This window comes from Phyllostomus hastatus, unplaced genomic scaffold (assembly GCF_019186645.2).
Source record: "Phyllostomus hastatus isolate PE091 unplaced genomic scaffold, TTU_PhHast_1.1 phas_contig_148, whole genome shotgun sequence".
Classification (NCBI taxonomy): Eukaryota; Metazoa; Chordata; class Mammalia; order Chiroptera; family Phyllostomidae; genus Phyllostomus; species Phyllostomus hastatus.
Genome location: NW_025333607.1, coordinates 22,068,430 through 22,092,181, shown reverse-complemented (window position 1 = coordinate 22,092,181; position 23,752 = coordinate 22,068,430). Strand labels below are relative to the sequence as shown.

Below are 23,752 nucleotides of genomic sequence, written 5' to 3'. Positions count from 1 at the left end.
GAGGCATCACGGGCGTACTTCCCACCGTCCCTAGCGACATCTCTAAGGCCTTGCCACGACCAGGAGGGGCGGAGTGCCAGTGCCGGAGCTGTGCGGCGGCCCCGCCGCGGGCACCCTACTCACGTCGATGTAGCTGGCGTTGATGTAGTTGGACCCCAGGTCTCCGTTTACTTCCGACAGCTCCACGCGGTTGTAGTCATCTGTGCGCGGGAAGGGAAGGACAGTGAGTGCGACCGCGGACCCCCACGCAGCCTGCCCACGCGGAGACCCCGCTCTCGGGGGGTGGGGGAGGGGCTTACAGGGAAGGATGTCCACGTAGCGGTTCTTGTTCTGGTTACAGGACTTCCGGGCCTCCTTGATAGGGAACTTGCTGAACACCCGAGGGATGCTCTGGAAGACACAAGGACACCCGGGGTCACAGCGGGCTCCGGGGAGCAGCGTCAGCCTCACCGGCGGCGGTGGGGACGGGCAGGCTGTAACCTGCCTCTTTGATGCTGACAGACAAGTTGCGTGCGGCCACTGAAATGAACGTGGAGGAATGAGGCAAAACACACTAAAAAAAAGAGAATAAATTCCGCACTTGGAGAATAAATCCTCCGGGACAGGGAATGTAGTGTGCATTGTTCTGTCACTTCGAAAGTCATTCAGAAACACCGTTCTATTGCAACCACCACCTATGGTGTCGGATGGGTGCTAGATTGATCGGGGTGATCGCTGGGTAAGTTCCACAACTGTCTGATCAAGGCGCCGGACGCCTAAAAATAATACATGATTGTACATCGACTGCACTTTAAGTATAAAAGAGGAAGAACAAACAAACAAAAACGCATAGACACGGACAGCAGTGTGGTAGTTACCAGAAGGGAGGGGGTGGGGAGCAGTTAAGGGTGAAGAGGTCAAATATCTGGTGATGGAAGGAGACTTGATCTTGGGCGGTCAACACAGTGCAATCTACAGATGATGTAACATAGGACTGTCCCCTCGAAACCCATGTAATCTCACGAACCAGTGTCACCCCAATACATTTCATAAATATATATATATATAAAACCCAAAGACTAAAAACAAAACGCAGAGTTGGATGATGACTGAGACTCCCAGGACAAAACCAGCCAAGCAGGTTTTGTGACGCGACCTCGTAACGCGTCTGAGCACAGTGAAACATCACTGTGGAACACCGACCCGCGTCCTGCGGGTCTCTCCTCTGGTCTGTCCGTTTCTGCTACGGCGATCTGCTTGGACGACGTCGCGATATTGCGTGTGATGTATTATAAAGGCAAGTTTCCGGTGGGTATCTGGATCGTTGAGTGACCTTCCCCCTTGCGTACCGAGAAGAGCACCCACCTGGAACTCAGCCAGGAAAAGTCTTCCTTCATCCGCGATCTTTCTCTTGTACGTTTCCAGCAAAACGTCGGCGTGGATGGGGTCCACGTTCATCAGCTGTTTCTCATCATCTTTAAGCAGATTAAAGAGTCAAGGCCAGTGTTACACCTGTCTTTCAGAGGTTCACTCTCCTGTCACTACATTTACACCTTGGGTTTACTCCTCGCCGATCAAATAAGTACATTTAAGCTTTGTCTCAGTATCAACAGAGGCAGTCCAAGTTAGATAAAAAGTGTGGAATTCTTGTTTTAAATGAATGGGTTCAACTGGGGGGGGTGGCGTAATTCATCGGTTAAAAAATAGGCATACTTACCCCTTTCAACGAGTTCCTGTTGTTCATCTAAATTGCTGTGAAAATAAGAAATGTAAGTTTCTAGTCTTAAACATGGAATTCAGTTGGCATTTAACTCATAGTTGATAAGTATATTATAGGAAGGAGGAGATGGAGGCAGGGAGGTTAATGAGAGGAGAGGAGAGAACAGGAGGGAAGGGGAGTGGAGGGGAAGGGGAAGTAGGGGGGAGGGGAAGTGGGGGGAAAAGGAAGTGAAGGGGAAGGGGAGTGGAGGGGAAGGAGAAGTGGGGGGAGGGGGAGGGGAGGGGGAGGGGAGCGGAGGGGGCATGGAGGAAGGAAGAAAGAAGAACGGGGGAGATGACGGAGGAGGAGGCCAGTAAAGTGTAAAGGAAAAGTGAGCGAGGAAGAAAACCTAGGGCTGTCTGTTAGTCTCAGACAAGTGACTAAATTATTTTATTTTAAAACTCCTGTTTTTTTTTTTTCCCCTCCCTGGCTGGCGTAGCTCAGTGGATTGAGCGCAGGCTGCGAACCAAAGCATCGCAGGTTCGATTCCCAGTCAGGGCACATGCCTGGGTTGCAGGCCACGGCCCCCAGCAACCGCACGTTGATGTCTCTATCTCTCTCTCTTTCTCCCTCCCTTCCCTCCCTAAACATAAATAAAATCTAAAAAAAATTTAAAAAAAGAAATTCAAGAAAATAAAAAAACCACAAAACTCCTGTTTTTCATGAAGCATAACTGTCCCTGGACAAGAGACTACATACACTCCCCTACGTAGTTTCTCCTTCCCTTTGCCATCGTCACTCCGGGAGCCCTCTGACCCACTCTGCAGGGCAGACGCACGCCCTCGTCACTGGCTGTTACTGCGAGAAGCCCCTACCGTGATCCGTGAATGTAGAAGATGCTGATATTTAACGTAACCCGATAAGGCCACGCTGAAAACCTTTGACCCACGGTTCCATGATGGCCTAGACTCCGTGTGGCCTTGGCCTCCCCGCCCCTGTCCTGGTTCCGCCCCCGCCTCACGGGTCGGTGCCCTCATTGCTACCACTGTCATCGTTACCGTTGTGTTTCTTTGGAAGTCAGCGCTTACCTGGATCTCTTCTTGTGCAGGTCATAGATTTTGTAGAGGACAATGAGCAGGGCCACTGTGGTCACGAGAATCAGGAACACCAGGAACCCGATCAGTGCTTTAGAATTATCTAGAAATGAAAATAGCACAGGAACAGAGATGATGATGTCCTAGGCTTAGCTGGGTCTTTGGAATAATCGGTCACCTTGAAAGTCTGTAACACATCGAGATTTCCACTTATTTTGCAGTTTTCAAAAAAAAACCCAACAACATACGCGGCAGAGGGGGAGGCGGGGCGAGAACCCCGGAGCAGAGACAGGCCCCGCATGCCCAGGTGACAGCAGGACTGCTGGCGGGACTGGGACCCGGGGAGCGCAAGGGTCGGTTTGGGGGTCCTGGAGAACATTGTGAGGGCCACACTGTTTTGAGCCGAAGGTGCAGCCCCCGTAGGATGTGGAGCCGAGGAGAGAGAGACTCTGACTCGTGCATCGTGCAGACATCGGTGAGTGCTCGTCGTGAGTCCCACGGTCCAGGCAGACTCTGGCGGGTCCAGCCCAGACCCGGAGCTCTGCCATCGGGGGAGGCAGCCCCACGCCACGGCCGCCGTCCGGACCTGGTGGGCCGAGTGTGCAGCAGGCTGTGGGGGGGGGGGGGAAGGGGAGGAACTCGGAGTGCATTTGAGAACACGAGGAAAGGATCAGACGTCGGAGGGAAGGGGCCGAGGAGGAAGTCAGAAAGGCCACTTGGGAACGAATGCTCTTGCCAGAAATCTTCTGAGAACACGTCTGGCACCGGACATAAATTTGAGTCTTGGACCAAGAGTGGCTACGTAATATATAAGCCCGAAGAACTCATCAGATGGAGAGGAAGGGAATCCCAAGACTGTGGCGCCCCGAGACTCGGCCATGTCACACAGCTGGAGGGAAGGAGGGAACCAGCCAAGGACGCTAACACGGACAGCGCGTGCCCGGGGAAACCAGCTCCAAAGGAAGAATTTCTAGGAGGAACCAATAGTCAGTGATGACCAAGGTGCCGATGGGTCAAGGTCGATGAGCCCCGGGAACTGCCCCTGTGTTTCACTGGAAGGGAGGGCCTTGTGGAGCTGGACCGGAGCCGTTTTCGTGGGGTCCTTGGGCCCGAGCGCAAACAGACAAGGAAGAACCAGAGAGCGCCGAATTCTGGACCGCGTTCAAGGGCGCTCCTGCTGGCTCCGCGGGCCGGGAAGCACACCCGTGACTCGTCCTGCTCGGTCTATGGCCCCCAAGTGTGGGCACCGCCGCTACAAATTGTTTACGTGATTGGAAGAACTCGAGGGCACTCTTTTTATCGTAAGGGCTTATACAATATTTACATGAGCGTACGGTCAAAGGTGTGTGGCTGAATTCGGCATCTAACACGGGGAGCTTTTCTGTTCTGCGTCTGGGCCACCGTAGCCAAATTTCTGCGTGAGACCCAGTGCAGCAGTCGGCAAAGATAAGCTGCTTTTGTATCTTCCCTCTTGGGCGAACGAGGCATCTGTGACGGCTGTGAGCACGTGTGAGACAGGGAAGGGAGTGGCCGGGAGAGGGACAGACGGAGAGCTCTCCGTAGTCTGATTTTATTCGCCACGCCGCCAGGGTGGGAGCTCTACGAACAGAGACCTGAGAGTCTCCTGCCCCCACCAGCTCAGCCCAGCTGGCCACGCCCACAGCCCCAGCATCCCCGAGGGTGGAGGGCAGAGCGAAGGAAACCGGGGAACGCGTGGTGGGCTGTGAGGCTGTTCTGCAGGGGGTGGGGGTGGGGCACCGTTATTCTCATGATGATGACGACGGCATTTGATGTGATTTTTTTCCCTGCATGCACACTTATTTTGCTTGAAATACTTTTAATGTTATTGGCACAAAATTAAGTAGCAGTCTTATTACGAGGCGATACTGATCCTCGTCTAGTTAGGCAACCCAGGGGCAGAGGAGTGTCCAGCACCTGCTTCTGCCCCGGGGACTGGTGAGGGACCGAACGGGGTAGAATAGGTCACAGTCTCCAAACTACAGGGAACAAACCCTCTTTGTGACGAACATGACCAAGGTCACAGACGCAATCATCATTTAATAGTCAATCCTCTCAGGACTAATTTCATGAAACTGACAATCTTTCAATCATTGAATTTCCTGGTTTGCATTTAAGATGCTGTATTTTAATATGATGCTCATCTACACTTTTTTCCAGATAACGTAGACTTTTAGGTTTATAAAATGTGTGTCATTTAAACCTTTAACGATTGGACGTGGCGTGAACATAAAATACTCAAGCTGTGTGTGTGTGTTCACATATTTTTAAAAACGAACTTAGTAAACAGCGAAGCAATCACTTACATGATGTTGATGCAGTAACAGAGTCTGAGGGTCCTTGAAATTCCCCGTTGTACAAAAAGACCTGTTTCAGCGACAAAAGGGAAGCTCGTTTTCTCGCGTGAATTTACGTGCTATAATGTAACATACACATTTCCCATTCAACCACTTCATTGTCATCAAAAATATGCTGTCAACCTTCGATTTCAAGTGGAAACTTGAAGGCCCTGTCAGTATGTTTTACCGGTTATTGTCTAGAAGAAAATGCTCAACAGTGAAAAACAGATGGAGAAATCTTTGCCCATTCAGCAATGATGTTCTATCAAGAAGAATAAAGAGTCGGAAGGAATAAAATCCAGCACTTCAAAACATTCATTATTTAACGTTAAATTCCCTATTAATAGGCTAATTAATGTTCACACACTTTATTTTCAGAGTGAACATCTACCATTGAGTGTTAACGAGAGTGACGCATGAAAGGCGCGTGAAAGTCCTCCAGTGGTGCACGGTAAGGTGCCAGTCGCCATGTTGCTCTCCGTGGGAGAGTGAGGCTGCCGGAATGGCAGCGGCTAGGTCCCATGCTCTCAGTGACCCGGGGCAAAATCTGCGGTGGGGACGCCACCAGCTTCGGTGCCGCATCTCGTGAGATCGGACACGAGCGCGGCAAACCCGTGTAGGTGTGCGGGGAAACTGACAAGAGGGAGAAAGTGGTCAGAGTGGCAACCCCCCCCCCCCGCAAAAAAAATCCCAAAAACCAAAACAAAAACCACCACCCAAATTGAAGGAAAAATAAATTTAGTGAAAAAAGTTAAGTGAATCATGTCTTTAAAGAGATTGATGACAAATAAAAAAATTTTGCAGACGTATTGATCTGGAAAATATATATCTAAGCATTTACCCTATGGAGGATTGTCATTTCTCCAGGAGCCACAGAATATTCAGGTACATGTATCATATAAAGAACTGTAAAAAACACTTTAGAAATTCCAAAAGGCAGCAGTTGTAAAAAAAAAATCAAGCACCAGAAATATAGAAACACTGTCTTTAAAAGACAGGTATGTTAAAACTCTTTCAAATTGCAATTCTAAACTCTTTAGAAATTATCAGTAAGAGCACTTCAATAATCTACTCATCGTATAATTGTGCCAGTCATTGAGAAATTAGCGATAAGTCATATAGACATGGGATACAGTCAAAATTTTATAAAAGCATTAACTTTAGTTAATTAACAAAAGAGAAATACATGGCTGAAAAACTACCAGAAGAACATAAAAACAAACCTACGGAAAAGGAAAGTAATGAAGTCACAGCACTAAAAACACTTTCCTAGTTCACGAGCCAGCGGTTGTAATGGTGAAAAAAGCCAAAAGGACAGCCCCCCATGAAGGTGTGAGTGGGGGGGCGGAGACTGAAGTGGACATAAAACATAAAACCATGGGCGGCGTCTGCTGTGAAGAACAAAAGTCTTGGAGAGAGTCTTGGAGACAAAAGTCTTGGAGAATAATTATCTCCACATTTGAATTTTAGGACTGCATTCTAATAGGATGTTTACCTATAATTTTTCAGAATAACTTAACCTTATTCAACAGACGGGAAAGGAAAATTCTGGAGAGAGAGAAGAACATTACATGTTGATGATATCATATATTAATCATCTGTGATAGGTTGATCATCTAAAGGCAATATACTGGTATATTACTGAAGGTCAAAAATATTCTGACAGGCCTGGCTGCTGTAGCTCAGTGGACTGAGCGCCAGCCTGTGAACCAAAGGGTCACCAGTTCGATTCCCAGTCAGGGCACATGCCTGGGTTGCGGGCCAGGTCCCCAGTGGGCAATCACACATTGATGCTTCTCTCCTTCTCTTTCCCCTTCCCTTCTCCTCTCTCTAAAAATAAATTTTAAAAATCTTCAAAAAAAAAAAAAGAAATTTACCTTTAAAAAATATTCTGGCAAAATATTTGCTTTAAAGTCCTGTTTTTACTGCAGTGGGGAAAAGGTTGCAGTCCAACTTTTAAGACTTTTACAGGACTCCAGTGAGCACAGAAATTATCATCTCACCTCAAAGGTGTATTGTGTTGAGTAGCTAAGATCGTCCACGGAGAATGAGCAGACATCCTTCTGAGAAGACGATGTAGCCTCAGCACCCTGTGCGGTCTTGACCAACAGCTTGTAGATTGTGTCGGGGCCGTTGATGTGGTTGGGTCTGCTACAAGTCACCTGCATACTGTTATCTGCCTTCGGCTTGGCCTTCAGGTCCTGGACCTTGCCTGGGCCTGCCGAAAGGAAGCAGGGTCGGTCAGTCACGTGATAAACGTGATCTGTGCCTGCGGGACGCTGTGTGTTTACAACACACACGCTCTTAGGTGTTCGTTAGCGGGTGCGGAGGAGAAAGTTCCAGCAGGACCTTCCGTGAGAAAACTGGAACAAAATGTCGAGGACTAAACCCCCTCTTTGTTCAGGGACCATTGGCCCCTGAGTTGCACTGGGAGCCTCCAGCGCGCCGCCCGCCAGGAAGAAGCGCAGAACAGCAGGACCGAGGGGGCGGGCATGGGGGGGGTGCGGGGCGCCCAGCGCGCTGCCCCCGGCCTTGTCTCCCGGACCCTCGGCAGCCGCCGCAGCTCCGCCCCGTGTGGCGGGACGCCAAGGGGGATCCAGCAGCGGGACGGAAGCCCCACGCCTGCGGCCCTGGGCGTTCTCAACCCAAACCTCAAGGCCATTAAGGACATTTTAGGTCCGGCCTCGAGTAGGACGAGCTGTCTTCACACCAGCGAGGGCCTCCGAGGCGCCCCTGCGGGCTTGCCCATGGCGCCGCCTGTCGCCGGGCCTCCTGGGCCTGACGTGCCCCTGCGAGCAGGTCGGGCCTGGGGCCTGGAAATGCCGGAGACGCCGGGCAGGTGGGGGAGAGCCCCAGGTGGGCGGGGCGACGCAAAGGCAGGAAAATGCTAACAAGACGTTTCTGTTGGAAGGGGCATTGGGTCAGGGACGCAGAGGCCGGCGAGGGAAGGCTTTGTGGGCCAGGTGGCATCGGGCGTCTGACCAGTGGCACTCTGGACACCACGGACCGCAGGGGACCACGCCTCCCTGATCCCCGTGGGTCAGGGCCCCGTGCCTGACGTCGCGTGTGTGGTGCCAGCCCCTGCGCCCTTGTGCTCCGCTTTTATAAAGCTTACGATTAGAACTGGAGCACACAGAGGACCCAGGGCACGTGTTTAGGTCATTGTTCTTCAAAAACTCCGAACCCGAGACGTGAACAAATGGGCCAGACCCAGGCATCCCCCGAGGGGAGCACGAGGACAGAGACACCGTGTGCTACCCACTCTCCTGCTTGCTTCGTGCCGTTCTTGGAAGAAAGGAAGCATTGGGGCGTATGACTTACGTGCTGCTTTTGTTTGAAAACTATGGGTCCTGGGAGGTCCCAAACGCGTCTTGTTTTCCCCGGCAGAGGCATACAGGGTTACACAGTACTTTGTATAAGGGTCCAGGGGTTCCAAAGAAGTATTGTTTGAGTTTCGATCCAGTTCACGGCAGGCGCCACCTCAGGGAGGAAAAGAAAACATTTATTAAGTCATTACAAGTCAAGAGGACCACACCCTTAGTTCGGCGTCGGCACGACATCATTTCTAGCCAGCTGCAAGCCCAGTGGCCGAGAAAATGTGTGCAAATATACCCTTGGCGTTCAGAAGTCCATGCCAGGGCCGGCGATTACCTTGAACCAGTTCCACTGCTATACGCCGAGTCCCAGGTTCAAATATCCCGGCTGCATGAACTCAATTTGGTAAATAAACCATTTAGTGAGTCGAGGCACTTTGCTTAAGACGGTGTTTCCTTCCTGGGGGAACAGCTCTCAGTGGGTATTATGGAAGTCTTGACTTGCGATGGTTCAGAAAGATGATGTTTTTTAAGCGAACCTTTTTCTAATGCTCAACCTCCAAACTCGGCCCCTCGATGCTAGCTAGCTACCGTGGGGGTTCTAGATGCATGGTCCATCCGACCACCAATAACCAGGTCTGCTCGACAGTAATTCATGGCGTCTGAGAAATGGAGGGGAAGTTCGGGCTGGCAGCAGAGTGGGAGGGGCCTCTTCCTGAAGACGCGTGAGGCTGGACAGGTGGAGGGGTGACAAAAAACCTCCACGAAAGCAAGGACGATTTTGGGTTGAGGGATGAGCCCCAGTGAGACAGTGGGCTCTGGCTGGGGAGTCGCGTGCGTGGCAGGACTTGTCTCACGGTGTCCGAACACGCAGGCAGAAGAGTCAGCATTGGCGAGGATGAGAAATCACTAGCCACTGACTATTTCCGAGTAGTCCAGTGGCCTCAAGGCAGAAGGGTTAAAGGACAATTCGAGTGGCACCCTGCTACCAGACAGCAGTTAGAGTGACAATAGCATTAACACCACCCGCCCTGACGGGTGGGACTCAGGGGGTTGAGCGTTGCCCCACAAACCGAAAGGCCGCCGGTTCAGTTCCCGGTCAGAGCACATACCTGGTTTACACATCTGACCCATCGTGGTCGTTCCGGGGGTTTTGTTCTCTGTGCTGCACTTGTCTCCTCCTTTTGAAAAATAAATAAATAAACTCTCTTTGGAAAGGTTAACCCAGTCACGACAAAAATGGCGCACAGGTCCCTGCACCTGCCAGGCACTGTTTTCAGTGGCGGAAAGGAGCCCCCAGGCCATCGTCGCATCTGATTCAAAAGACGAGAAAAGTGGCCACGGGGACACCGAGCCAGGGATGTGCTGCCCCAGCCGTCCTGTGGCGTCTCCGGGCCACTCTGGGAGAAGGAGACTTGTCCCGGGCCCCACATCGAGCCCACAAACGCTAACAAAGCCTGACGAGCCGGAGACGGGTCGGAGCACCTCATGCCAGCGGCGTCCGCCAACACAGACAAGCACAGAAGTCCTCACGTGATCGCCCTCCTTACGTGGCGGCCCTTTTGATAATCTTTATCAATTGTCGAGCAGGACCCAAATTTGGGATCACTGATACAGAAAATGCACATATCTAAGTAATACAACTTAGTATAAAACTTAGTGCTAAAACTAGGTCATGTTTTAAGTAAAGGCACGCTTTTGTGCTGGGCCCATAGGGCGTGTGGGCCGCGGGCTGGCCACCCCTGCCTTCGGCCCTCTGTGTGTGACCCCCCAGGCAGGAAGAACAAAGCCGGACGGGACCTCCAGGCCCACTGCGTGTACTGTCTGGTGTGGACAAGGGACAAGGGACAAGGGTCTGCAGTGGGGCTGAGCTTTCTCTTAGCGCTGGGCACCGGTCCTGCCGGCCATGCCCATGGACCTGCAGACACTCTACAGAAAAGATCTGGTCTGCCATGTGCACGTTCCTTGTCTCAGTGACTTAGCCACGGTCTCCGTGTCACCGTGGGCTGCTAGACAGAGAGAGGACGTGTCTGCTCTTGCCTCGTTGAGGTTCTGTTTCTCAGAAATCCCCGAAGCTGCAGCTCATGGACTGAACGCCCACCAGGCAGGATCGAAATGAATTGTGCTTATGTGGTTCCACGAAGCTCTTATCCCAGCCCGTTCGACAGCCGGTGTTTCGTGGGGGTCGAGGCTTGGAAGGGGTTTGTTCGTGGGCCCGAATACTGAGCCCAAAGCAGCGTTACTCATTCCCACACTATTTGGAGGACACCGTTGTCTTTCTCCAGCCCTTCAGAGTAAAGATGGGAACTAAGACAGACCAAGAAAGACAAGCGGTGTTGGGGGCGTCCTGGGCTTCAGTCGCGCTGGGGCCGGCGAGGTCACGGTGATCGGACGGGGGTCTGGAACCCGGCTCACAGGGGGCAGGTCGCCACGGCCGTGCCGAGGGCGCCGGGCTCACCGCCTCAGTCCCCGCGTCCAGCCCTTCCCGATTCCTGGTCCCTCTTTCCGGACACGGAACTACCCGCGGTGCAAATTACCTGGTTCACAACAGAGGAGAAAACCACGGAAGAAAGTTGAAGGCGGTGTCCAGGTGACCTCTGCTTTCCTCTCATGTGCGGCAAAGGTCAGGCTGTGCGGCTGTCCCGGGACTGCCGAGAGAAGAGAAAGACGTGAGAATCAGGACATGGGGAAAACACTCTTCACGCTGCAAGCGGGCCCAGGGACAGCCCTATGTTACCGAATGCTGGATTGATAATGACCTCGTAGAAAAGACGCCTGGCCACAGTAAATCTGCTTTTGAGGTCATGTAACAGGGTCACCGTGACCAGGGACAGTCCGCTGGCGCACGGACAATCTGGGGACCCTGCTTTCTTCCCTGCCCGTCACGGCCCAGCCACCTGGGGTTGCTGGAGTTCCCTGTGCCCGCCGAGAGCGCTGTCACCGGCAGGACCGATGGCGGGTCCCACAGCCATTGTGTGAAGTGTCCCTTCTCCGAGTTTCCAGGGACCCGCCGTGAAGAAGGCAGGGCGCGCTCGCACGGCCCGCTCGGAGCCTGGGTCCCTGCGGGTCGGCACCTACGCACCCCGGCAGGGTCCCCGTCACCCTCCAGGCAGACAGTGCTCGCGTCACCCCAGTCAGGGGGGTCCCCCAGGCACCCTCGGGCCTGCTTTCTGTCCCTGCGGACCCGGTCTGTCTCCTCGCCCATTTCACACGGACAAAGCCAGGGCAGGCGCTGCTGGGGCCCGGCACGCGGCACTGCACACGCGGGTGGGTGCGAGAGCTGACCGCCCGGGGACGCGGCTGGGCCCCCTCATTCGTGAGCGGCGGTCCACGGCGGCGAGGGCGCGCGCCCGCCCCCCCGCCCCCGACCTCTTCGCTCTCCGCTGCGGGACGCGGCTCTGCCCCCAGGCCTCTGCCGTGGTGAAGGGAGCCGCCGTGCGCACGCGTGCAGAGGTCCTCGCGGGGGCACGAGCTCCCCTCCCCCGCACACCCCTGCGGTGGCGGCGCTGGGTCCTCACCTCGTCACCGGCAGGATGCTCGGTCGGTTTAGCGTTAGCCAGTCTGGCGAGCACGTGAGGCCTTCATGGCCTCGCTGTCTGGAGCTGCACCCCCCAGCCGCCCCCACGATGACGTGGGGCGTCCTTCCCAAGCCCTTACTGGCCGTGCACCTGTCTTGTGTGTGTGTGTGTGTGTGTGTGTGTGTGTGTGAGAAGCACAGGTTCAGAACGCTTGCCCATTTTTAACTGAGGCGCTCAGGTCTCATTGTGCAGTTGAAAGAAGTCTCTGGGTTTTGGAAAAATGCTCTTAGTTTAAATAAATTAATTGTGGCTCTTTTTTCACAACACATGGCTCTATCCCTTATTTCCTTAATGGCTGCATTCAAAGAGTGAGGATGCTCCATTCTGATGATGCACAATCAGTGTAATTTTTACAGTTATTCTTGCTTTCTGCGCCAAGAAACGTCTGCTACGCTCAAGGAGCAAAAACACCTCTCTCGTGTCTTCATCTGGACATTTTATGGTTTTAGCCTTAGCTGAGGTCTGCAGTCCACCCTGAGTGAACTTCTGTGTTTGCTGAGGGCCGGCGCTCGGGAAAAGCAGAGCTGGCCGGGTGCGGCGGGGGGCACCGCGACCCGCATCCGCCTGCGGCGCGCGGACCGCACGGCCGCCGACACCCGGCCGGGGCTGTCGGTTCCGACGGGCCGCCTGAGCGAGGCGACACGAGTGTGTTTCCGAATCCCTTTTTCCAAACTGCAACGTCAATTTCTGTGATGCCCCCAGAGTCATAACCATATAAAAAGAAAAAAGTTTTTATGTGTATATGTAAGTGCCATACTCACTTTTAGGTTTAGTTCGAATAGTCTGAGTTTGTTCAGTAATGTGATAGTTGTCAAAGAACACTTGTGAACTGCAATTATAATCTTGATCAGGTTGGAGGCCTTTTGCTTCAATTCTGGCCATTTTTGAAATTTCAGTATCTGAAAGAAATAAATATTGCATATGAATGTCTTAATACAATAAATCACATAACTTCCTTTTCAGATTTCACGTTTAAAATTACTATCTATTAGATTGCAAACCTGTGCAAATGGCAAAAATGATGAATGAAAGGTCCTGAAAACTATTATCACAGCACATTATTTTAGCACACTCGACTTTAAGGAGAGTCCCAGGAATTATGGTGGATCTTGAGAACGTGTCTCGTGTGACCGACGGGGCGAGCCCATGCTCCGTGTCCGGAACTGAGACCGCACCGGAGGGAGCTGTCACCCAACAGCCAGCGGCCTCAGGTCACACTGTGTCATCGCCGGTCCGGGCCTCGCTCACCTCACGCTCACACCCCAGCTGGACGTACTCACCCCTGGGGGGGGGTGTCTGCCCGTCTCCCCAAATACGGCCTCGCCCATGGCTTTGTGCAAAGGGAGGGAGGTCCCACCTCAATCAATTCAAGTAAAACGGGGGGTTAAAGAGCACCCAATCAGTGATCATTAAACAGACACGCCAGCTCAGGCACGGCCCCTCACTCATGTAAACCCAGGCTCGCGCTGGGAGACGCTCTTCTCCCAGCTCACGCGCATCTGCGCGGTCTCCGGGGTTTGTGCACTCTGCGGGGCGCGGGCTGACCGAGTGGCCTCTGGCGTCGTGCGGCCGCGCGCGCGCTCCCCTTGCCCTCCCCTGCTGGCGCGTCACCCCTTCTTTCCGACGCTCCTCGCTGGCCACCTTCCACGGTGCCTTGCGGGGGGGCGGGGGGCGGCTGCACCCGAACGGACTTCTGCTATTTCAGAAGGTTTTTGTTTTTTTTTTGGCAGGGGGGAGGATTTATCTGTTTTATAAATTCGAGTGCTGTGGAGCACGCAGTGATCTGACTCCAGACATACCAGAGACAGAGAGAGGGAGAAACAGAGAGAGAGGGAGAGAGAGAGGGAGAGAGAGAGAGGAGGAAGAGGAGGAGGAGGAGGAGAGGAAGAAGAGAGAGAGAAGGAAGGAAGGAAGGGAGGGAGGAAGGAAGGAAGGGAGGGTGGGAGGAAGGAAGGAAGGGAGGGAGGGAGGGAGGGAGGGAGGAAGGAAGGAAGGGAGGGAGGGAGGGAGGAAGGAAGGAAGGGAGGGGAGGGAGGGAGGGAAGGAAGGAAGGAAGGGAGGGAGGGAGGGAGGGAGGGAGGGAGGGAGGAAGGAAGGAAGGAAGGGAGGAAGGGAGGAAAGGAGGGAGGGAGGAAAGGGGGAAGGAAGGAAGGAAGGGAGGGAGGGAGGAAGGGGGGAAGGAAGATAACTTCCCATCACAGAAATTCGGATCAATGCTATATTCTTACCACATTGATGTCTGTACCGAAGTTTGCTTTTGTCACAAGTGAAGGTTCCCTTAGGTGTCCAAATTAAACAAATAGAAATGTCTGCATCATCCTGTTTTGTACAGGTTTCCAACTCAAAATGGCCAGGGCCTGTCCAGGAGAAGACACGGAAACAGGTGATGAGCATTTCACACTGCGCGCCCTGGGTTCAGCTCTAGTCCCTGAGAGTCTGTTCCTGCCGTAGAAATCCTGCTCAAGACAAGCGTTAAGATTGCTTGCGAAAAACTCCAAACTCGGGGTTTTGTGTTTCTTGATTATTGTTTCTTCTTCTTTTTTTTTAACATCACACATTTTGGTGACATTTTATTTCAAACGTGTGCTACTTTTAAAAAACCGAGTCCGACCGAAGGTCTGGATGAAACTGCGTTTTTGCACATTTCAGAAACCCTCGGTCCGTGGTATTTTCCTGTTTCTATCCTCACTTTCTGCTGTTCGCCCTTCGGTTTTTCGCTGAATGGTTATCACACAGAGTGCGGGGCTTCCTCTGGGGGAATGCCTTTTTAAAAAGTTGTTACTTTCTGTTTTTTTAACGGGTGACTTATCTCAGTAATCTTAAGAGCAAGTGAAGAAGTGAAAGAACGTTTTCCCAGAAAACCGCTGGGCTCAGCCTCCTCCCACGCTCAGTAATTGACCGACAATCGCGAAGGGGGACAGGACGTGAGAGACTCCACCCGCACGCGGAGGTGGTCCCCCCCGCCCTTTTGCAGACGTGTCGCAGGGCAGGTGGGGGCGGGGGGCGCTCAGACCCCACTCTCAGCAGAGGCCGAGCCAGCGACACCTCCGGAAGGCCCCCCTGGGACACCGGCTCTCCTTGTCCGTGTCAGAGTAGTTTTGTTCTCGCCACAAGCATCAAGTCCTTGACGCTGCCATCTCCCCCCGGCGTATTTCCAGACACACCCGAGCCTGAAAGGCTAAATATGCACACGGACGTATTTGGTGGCGTGGATGAAGGAGAGAAGCGAGCTCTCGGGGATGAGCCCTCCGTTGGAGTGGATCTGCGGGAACGCAGAGGGCTCTCGGGGCTGCTCACCTCCGCTGGGGGCGGGGACCAGACGGCCGCCCCCTCTGGTCCTGCCAGCTTCCTCCCCTCAGCCCGGCCCTGTCACCTGGTGACCCCGGGTGCCCTGGGAGGCGGCACGCGGGACAAGGAGCCGTTTTAGTTGATATACAAGTAGCCATCGATTTATACTTACCTGGGGGGACGTGTAATGTGAGTTTTTTTGCACCGGTGCATGACTGACCCTCTATGTCAACATCACGAGTCGTACATTCCTCCAGGTCAGCGATCTCACCGTTTGCACATGAGTTAGGGGTACATGTCACATTTCCATTGACGTTCAGTTGTGCCTTATATTTATTAGTCTTATTGTCATAGTGATAAGTCACAGAGATGTCTGCAAACTCTTGCTCTGAAAGCAGAGAAAACAGGGAGGGTTATTTTTATTTTTCAGAACAAAATAAACCTACATTTAATGCACACTCCTTACCACATGCTTCCAAAAATATCAGATCGTCCACGAAACATCACCAGGAACACGGAAACAGGAGGAACACGGCAAGGAAGGGACAGAAGGAACACGCCCCCCCACCGCCCCCCAGCAAGCCTCTTCCCTAACCGCCTCCACTGCTTCACCGAAGACCCCCGCTGGCGAGTGCAGCCCGGAAGGGTCTTGGACGGGTGTCCGTCTTCCTGTCCGGACCGGACAGGCCAGGAGAGCAAAGGCCAGCCCGCCGGGCTCCTCGCTCTCGAACCAGGTGCTCGTCCGACACTGGTCACTGGGGGTGGGGGGCCACTCGTCCCGGATGAACTGGCGACTGAGCGGACAGTGCGTCCGACACGTTTATTTTTGCTTTCCGGTTCCCTTTGCATTCTAAATTGTCGTTCCCCGTCTTCCGTTCCTCCCAACTCGGGGGACACGAACTACGTAGGGACCCCAGGCCTCGTCCTTCCCGGACTTGCGTGCAACTATGGAGAATCCACCCTCCCTGGAGAATGCCGGCTCACCCCGCATTGTCGCCTTTACTGGACCACACTCTGGCGACCGGGGCAACAGCGCCTTTCAACCAACACTAACTTATTCGCTCACTCATTAATGCGGCGAAAGTGAGTGAGTCCTTCGCATTACGTTCAAGTCGCTGCCCAAACCGCTAGGAATACGAATGTTTGCTCTCTAACCAGCTGGAGCGTGACCTGGAGACACAGGGATGGAAGCTGCGGAAGACACGGAGACACCCAAGACGGGGTGTGCACGAAGCCACGTGAAAGCGGACGCAGAGAGAGACCGGTTCAGGCGGGAGGAACAGGAGAGTCTTCCCCAGGAGGTGACCGAGTCCGCACTTTATTTACGTATATCACAAGTACCCGAGCGACATAGGTTAGTAGAATTATGTGGTTTCCGGTGTACGGTTCTACGACAGCCTCGTGCGCTCCTGGGGAGACTGTCAACTGGCGTGGCCAGGAAGGAAAACACCGTTGGGCGGGGGTGCTCAGAAAATTAAGGATGGAGCTAGCACATGACCCAGCCACTGCCCTGCTGGGTATGTACGCCCCCAAGTTGGAAAACATTTAGTCGCAAAGATGTATGCGCCCCGGTGTTCCTGGCCACAGGGAGGCCCCCGGGCGCCCTCACGCAGGCTGTGTGAAGGTGCCGTGTGTCCGCACCGCGGAGCACCGCCCGGCCCCAGGAAAGGCGGAGACGCTGCCGTGGGCGGCACCGCGTGCGGGTGGCCCTTGAGACCGTCGCGCTAAGGGAATGAGTCAGAGAACCCGGAGAGGTGTGTTACCCGTCACTCGGGGGTGGGGTACAGAGCTGAAAGCAGAGACTGATCGGATCGCGTTTTAAAATCCGACCAGAATGCAGAAACATGGGTGGGGCTCCCCCGTGGGGGGGGGCTGTATGTGGAGCGTCTCCGTGTTCCTGAAGTGGGGGGTGGAGGGGGAGGGGAGGGGGAGGGGGAGGACGCCCCCGGGGTCCCCGGGCGTGAAAGGTCGCGTGCGTCACGCGAACCCAGGGCGGCTGCTCTGCACGCTAAGGCGCAGGGTTCCCCCGAGACGGGGATAGCAGACGGACAGTTGGAAACTGGGGGGCTTGGCCCAGGCCCCGGAGAGGGACTCGGCTTCCACTGGGAACAGGGGGACACACAAGGTGTTCTCGGGCACCTGCTTGGAGCCAACTGGGTGAGACAGACACAGGGACGGACACAGGGACGGACACAGGGACGGACACAGAGACACAGGCTTGGGTTTTCTTCCCGAGAATCCTGTGGGCACCACCCAGGTCCTGTCCGCGCCCTCCCGCCCGCTCCCACCCTGTCCCACAAACACCCAAAGGCAAGGCTTCCCCGAAGTTGATTAGCGCGTGACCGTCAGTCCTGGGGGGACAGCGGTGACATCAAAGTCCCTGCGCCCTCCCCCCCCCCCGCCCCCAGGAGGAGGACGCGGGCTCCTGAGATTTGGAAGTGGCCGCAGGTGAGAACTGGAGCTGGTGCGCGGAGCCCGCTGGGGCCTCGGAAGCCTGACCCGAGGAAGGGAACCATGAAAGCGCCCTCCGGAAGCGCCATCGGCTGCCGCCCGGGGGGCACACTCACCGCAGGAAGGCAGAGGTGGAGTTGTTGGAGCTGTAACAGAGAGAAAAAATCCGTGTTAGAATCTCTGTGCCCCAGTGATTTTGGGGCAGGGGGCCACGTGGGGACTCTCGGGTCAGGGTTGGCAGGCCACACAGCGCCGGCAGTGCCGGGACAGCGCGCCGGGCAAAGGGGCTGCTTCGAGGGGATGCTCTTGTGTCGCATTCACCCGGTCGCCACGGTGGCGAGAAAAACAACAAGACCTTTGGGGGCTCACGTCTGACGGTGGCTGGCGACACACAGTCGAGAACAGTGTCCAGGCCCTGGACCCCCGACTTGTCTCAGACTACAGCTTAAATCGTTACGATCTCGGGTGGCCGGCCTTTGGCGTCTCTGGGCCGCACGGGGAGGAGAAGGTTGTGCTGGGCCGCCCGTTAAATGTGTCGTGGCACGTGACCGCAAAGAAAATCTCGTGGTGTGTTGAGTCAACGTGCCAGTTTGCGTGGGTCATCCTGGGCTGCGGGACGGGCGCCCTGCCAGCCTCCACAGTTCCGTGGACACGTTTGTGTGAAAACGCAGAAAACAGGCATCTCTCTTTTGGCCTTTGGGAACTCTCTCAACAATTGCTCTCTCCAGAAACGGAGAGGGGGCTTGTGTGGGCGTCAGATTTCACAGGGCGGGGTGGAAACCGGGGGAACTCGGCTACTCCGGACTCTGAGCGGCAGGCCCTGGGAGAGGAGGGTGGTCTCCCAGGCTGGGCCCTGGCGGCCACCGGCGGGCACCCCGACAGCGGGCCCGTCTGTACCCCAGAGGCCCTGCCTCGGCCCTCGGCTCACGCTGGATGGCTGGGCCCCACGCTTTGGCTGCTCGTCACCTGGACTGCGGCGTCCTGGGTGGCATTGCTCGTTTTCACACCAAGACCCAGCCCCGCTCTGAGAGAAAGAGGCCCGGGTCTATGGGGACACCGCTGCCCAGGTTTTTCATGAAGTCACAGCCCCTGGGGCAGGCCACCGGGGGGACGCCGTAGGCTATCACACCACATACACCCCAGACAGGTGGGCATTGTTCCCGGCCGCCACCCGCTGGCCCCCGCCCGCCCCCAGGACTGCACCCCTCGACAGAACGTCTCCAAGAAAGGACCCTCTGGGCGCGAGCGCGTCCCAGGCGCGTGCCGGTGCGGTGACTGCGTGACTGGGGGTGAGGCTGTCACCTAGGGCTGCAGTGGTGAGTGTGAGGTTGTTTGCTGCAGAGCTCTGAGTGGGTGGTGGTGTAAGGGTGGTGCCCGGATCTGCAAGGAAACGAACAGAAGAAGGAACGTTAACGCGTGTGCGGTGGGCACAGGCGGCGGGGAGGGGGGCGCTTGGGCAGAGAGAGCGGGCTGGCCGCTTCTTTGCCGGGGGACCGACAGGCAAAGACGCCTGTCTTATTTTCAGAATAAGCTCGTGTCTCGAAGGTTTATCCCCACGAGGGTCTTTAAGACAACGGGGGGCTGCATAACGTGAACTAAACCTTGTGCAAGCTGGCAGCCACGGAAGGGCACGTGCCCTGGTGTGACCCTTCCCTGGTGTGTGCGCTTCCTCAGCTCCCTCCCGTCTCTCCCTCACACCCCTCCCTACTGGGACTGCCGGCGGGAAGGCCGGCTACTCTCCCGTACCCTCCATGCCACGCCAGACTTTTTGTGTCTTCAGTCCTCACCACGGCCCGGTAAAAGGAGCATCACTGTACCCACTTTACAGGAGGGAAAACTGATCCCCAGGAAGTACCAGTCCCGTGTGCCAAAGTCGGCTACTTCCTGGTCCCCTTTCTCCAAAGGGGGGGACGAGGCTGGATTTGGCCCCAGGGCTCCATCCACTCTTATAGTCGGAAGAAGAAGACAAAACGTGCCCAGAAAGAGCTCCCTGGCGCGTTTCTCTCCCCCGAATGCACAGCAACACACACGCAGGTGCCGAGTGTGCCCGCAGCCGCCCACAGGTTCGCTGTGGCCACATGGAGCGGCCGAGCTCGGCTTTCGGATTGCCTTCTCTTTCCCGTCACCCAGCCCCCCGCCCCCCCCAACGCTGGCCCGACCTGAGGAGTTGGAGGTGCTGTTGGAGGTGCGTGTGGGTGAGGCAGCCGAGCTGCTGAGTGCATGGAAGGCGCTGGAGGGGGTCATCTCTGTCGGGGTCCCTGCAATAAGAAAGGTGGTCAGTTCTGCCCCTCGGCCCTGTCACATGGGGGGGCAGGACAGGGGCCAGACAGCGGGTTACTGAGACGCAGCCGAGCAGCAGATGACCCGTCCCTCCCGTCACACCCCGGGATCTGCGTCCTGCCCGATGTTGGGGCGCAGCGAGGTGGACCTTTCGACACCCGAAAAGTTCACAAGGCTTCGCCGTGGGAGCCCGAATGCTAAATGCTCGGGACCTGGGGGGCGGCTGGGACAGCCCGCAGAACCCCAGTTGCGGCCGAGGGACAGACGGGGGGGGCGGGGGGCTGGCCTGCGGGTGTGGACAGCCCAGGGGCAGGAACAGCGTTCCGGGTGTCACAGGCTGTGTCAGGCCGACACAGGAGGAAGCGCGACACCCCGCAAGCTGAGGGCCTGGTGCGGGGTGCGCCCCCCTCTGGGGAGGGTCCCCTGGCGCGGCTGCGTAGTTCTGCTTTCCCCAAAACGGGGCGGAGCCCGCTCCTGCCCGCGCAGCCGCGGAGCGCCAGGCCTCTCCCGTCCCATGGACGGTTACCATTCTGCCCTCGCTCCGCGGGCGCCCCTGGCCGGAAACGCCAAACTGGCTCGGAACCAGAGGGGGTCCCTGGCACCCCGACATCACGACCCTCCCTTCCCAGTCGTAGGAGAGCCCACCGGGGCAGAACGAGGGGCCGCAGAGGCTGCGTGTCGTGTGCGGCTGGGGCTTTCGGAGGTCCAGTGTCAGAGCGCCCGCCCCACGCCCGCCCGGTCGCCCAGAAGTCCAGCAGGGGCGGCCAGTGGGCGCCCACCGGGCCGTGGTCACGGCCGAAGCCGAAGGACTGCAAGCCGGCCCCTGCGTGAGGTTGTCAGGCTGCTGCACTGCGGCTGGCGCGGTCACCGTCCCCAGCTCCCCGATATCTGCAGCCCGACTGCCCCCGTGTGTCCGCGGAAGGACCCGGCTGCCCGGTCTGAAAACGGCAGCCACGCTCAAGCCGGGGGTGGGGGGCTCCTGCGGCCACTGCCTCACATTCGCCGCAGGGACACCCCCCACTAGGACGCGAAAGGCACCTCCCGCAGTTTTGAGTTGGGGTCCCGGCGCTGCTGCCTCCAGAGGCCACTCCAGCGGCTCGGGGAACGGAAGGAGCAGAGGAGGAGCAGCGCGGCCGGCAGGTCCTCAGAAGGGGGGACCCCGGCGGGCCGGGGCGGGAGAGAGAAAGGCTCTGCGTCCGTGCAGAAGCGGATTTAGACGCAGAACTGACCCCCGGCGCAGTTTTCAAACCGGCTGCGTGTGTTCCCAGCCTTTCGGCCTTTGCTTTTCCCAGGAGACCCCGGTCCCCGTGCCACTCGGAGACCACCCCCCCAAGCCCCCTGACACCCACCGTCCCTCCCCTGGTGGGGGGGATCCCCAGGAAGGCGGAGGCGGGCGTTTTCCATGTAATTGGGCTCATCCGCCCTCACAGGTTCTAACGGGCGGCGTTAGCCCCTGGGAGGGCTCCTTCGTCCGGGCAGAGCGGAGGGACGGGTCTGCGGGACCACCAGCCCCACCCGCGGGTCCCCTCCGGTCCTTTTCCGGCTCCTTCCCTGCCACAGTTTCCGGATCTGCCAGTTTGCTGAAAGCTCCAGTCTGTGCGTTTTTACTGCCGCTGCCGTGGAAACAGCAACGAGGCTGGGCAGGGCGACCGGCTCTTTTCCGGCCCTAAAGTTGGCAGGTCGCCCGGGATGAGGTTTTACGCGGAGGGAACAGGTTGGCGACTTCCAAGGAGCCCTCGTTCTGTCCGACGTGCGTCCCCCCCCCCCCCAGTGTGATTCTGGCGCGGCGCGGGCTGCCCTGTGGACGCCCCATGCGCCTTTGCCCCTCGGGCACTGGGGTCCCGGGCGCGTCCCCGTGGCTGAGCCGGCTTGTAACCCGACAGGCTTGCCTGCGCTTCAGGGCGCAAAGGGGCACCGCGCCGCGGCGTAGACACTGACTTGGAAGTCAAGGGAGGGGCCGTGTCGCCCGGTTTTTATGAACTCGAAGCTGCTCCGCTCAGAGCACCCCGAGGCTCCAGGGGGCGGGGGTCTCCTTCCTTTCGCCGCCTCGTCCTTGACGAAAGCAGCTCAGTCTCCCAGCGATCGCAGAAGTCGCCTGCGCTTCGCTGCCTGGTTTTCCGGAAGGAGGTCTTAGAGGAAAGGCCTGCTTCCGAAGGTGGGTCTTTATTCTAGAAAACCCTCTCCTGCACAGACACGCGGCCCGGATGAAGAGAAACGCAGAGACGGCCCCGAATGACTGCGTCTCGCTCGCTCCCGCCGTTTCCCCGTGTCTCACAGTTCGCCCCCTCACCGCTTCCTCGCCGGGACGGGCCTCCGGGGCGTGGTCCCGCGGGCTGGCTGACTATGAAGGCCCCATCCATCCATCCATCCACCCACCCACCGAACAGGGGGTCCTTCACCCTCCTGGGTTCACCCCTCGCCCCATCCCGAGCACCCTGGCGGTTTTCACGCATCTGCACACACGCACAACCCCGCACACCTGCTGTCTCCGAGCCACCGGCGGCCGGGGTGAGTGAGGGCGGGGGAGCCGCGCTGGGTGCCCGCGAGCCGGGTCCGGCAGCGGGTGTCTGGGGGTCTGTGGACGGTGTCCGGGGTGCTGACGTGGCATCTGAGGCAAGAAAGCGACATCATTTCATCAGCGTGTCCCCACTGCGGTCGGAGAAGTTAAACACTGCGGGGGCGGGGGCGGTCACCAGGGGCCAGCCGCTATGACCACCTACCAGACCTGAACTGACCCACTCTGTGAGAACGTGTGTCTGCCCAGCTTTGATTAATTCACTTAATTTAAAAAAACTAATGCAAATATCCCTGGGGGAGGACCCCAAATAACAAAGCTAGATTATTAATCGTCACTGTATGAAAAAAGATGAACGGTCTCCAATAATTTTCTGGCGTGGAGGATCTGGAACGGAACGAGGGGGACTCTGCTTTGGGGGCCAGCCCAGGGGCGCAGGGCTGGGGGCGGAGCCTGAGCAGGGCATTGCGGCTGCGGAAAACCCAAGTGAGCACGGACCAGGGGCCGTGCAGCCCGGGCACACCCGGGGGCCCCGGAGAGCCCCCCGCCTGCCTCCTGGATCGTACCCGTGGGGGGTTCCCTCCCATCCTTCCTGCCTGCCCCCAACAAGGCGTGCCCCTCTGAGTCTGACCGGCCACTGCTCCATGGACACCTGGGTTCCCTGCCTTTGGGAGACTTTAACACAACCGCGTGCTGGGGTGCTGACACAGGGTGCAGTTAAAGAAACACCGTTCCGGGAACTTTAGGACGAAAACAACCACAGGACAAGCTCCCGTCTCCCCGTTCCGGGGGCCGGGGGCGCCGACCTGTCACACCGGGCCCACTGGCACTGCCCCGAGGGGGCGTCTCCGTGGAGGAGCCCCCGGCAGTAAGAGGTGTCTCGGCCTCTGGGGAGCCACTGTCCGGCTCCGAGGTGCTTGCGGGTGAGGGTGGCGTGGTGCGGGCGGGTGAGCGGGCGGCTGGAGGCTGGGTGCCTTCGGGCGTGGTCGGTCCTGCGGCATTCGTGGGGGACAGAGGAGGAGAAAGTGAGTGCGTGCCTCGCGCCCTGTGGGAAAGAAGGTCCCCCCCGTCCTCGGGCTGGGTCTGTCACCCGTACACACACACACACACACGTCTGTGCGCACGCACCGTCCAGCTGTGGTGCCTGGTGTACACGCGCGCGCGTGTGTGTGTGTGTGTGTGTGTGTAAACGCTCGC

At 56.9% G+C, this 23,752-nt stretch overlaps 1 protein-coding gene across 7 annotated transcripts in view; it reads right to left on the bottom strand.

The window, feature by feature from the left end:
- PTPRC (protein tyrosine phosphatase receptor type C) overlaps nucleotides 1-23,752 on the bottom strand; it is an 86,168-nt gene that overhangs the window by 19,481 nt on the left and 42,935 nt on the right. For 3 of the 7 annotated variants that reach the window (XM_045860087.1, XM_045860098.1, XM_045860093.1), the window contains 18 exons: nucleotides 23,362-23,547; nucleotides 22,520-22,648; nucleotides 19,920-20,018; nucleotides 19,063-19,140; nucleotides 17,877-17,906; nucleotides 15,482-15,697; nucleotides 14,250-14,378; nucleotides 12,783-12,920; nucleotides 10,981-11,091; nucleotides 9,556-9,624; nucleotides 8,451-8,609; nucleotides 7,133-7,347; nucleotides 5,097-5,157; nucleotides 2,767-2,875; nucleotides 1,697-1,731; nucleotides 1,345-1,454; nucleotides 300-390; nucleotides 124-200 (listed from right to left, as the gene is read on the bottom strand). In XM_045860087.1, coding sequence (XP_045716043.1) covers nucleotides 124-200; nucleotides 300-390; nucleotides 1,345-1,454; nucleotides 1,697-1,731; nucleotides 2,767-2,875; nucleotides 5,097-5,157; nucleotides 7,133-7,347; nucleotides 8,451-8,609; nucleotides 9,556-9,624; nucleotides 10,981-11,091; nucleotides 12,783-12,920; nucleotides 14,250-14,378; nucleotides 15,482-15,697; nucleotides 17,877-17,906; nucleotides 19,063-19,140; nucleotides 19,920-20,018; nucleotides 22,520-22,648; nucleotides 23,362-23,547 — 2,042 coding nt within the window. The remainder of the gene's footprint in view (nucleotides 1-123; nucleotides 201-299; nucleotides 391-1,344; nucleotides 1,455-1,696; nucleotides 1,732-2,766; nucleotides 2,876-5,096; nucleotides 5,158-7,132; nucleotides 7,348-8,450; nucleotides 8,610-9,555; nucleotides 9,625-10,980; nucleotides 11,092-12,782; nucleotides 12,921-14,249; nucleotides 14,379-15,481; nucleotides 15,698-17,876; nucleotides 17,907-19,062; nucleotides 19,141-19,919; nucleotides 20,019-22,519; nucleotides 22,649-23,361; nucleotides 23,548-23,752) is intronic. The other 4 variants (XM_045860103.1, XM_045860110.1, XM_045860116.1 and 1 more) reach the window with 4 other exon arrangements.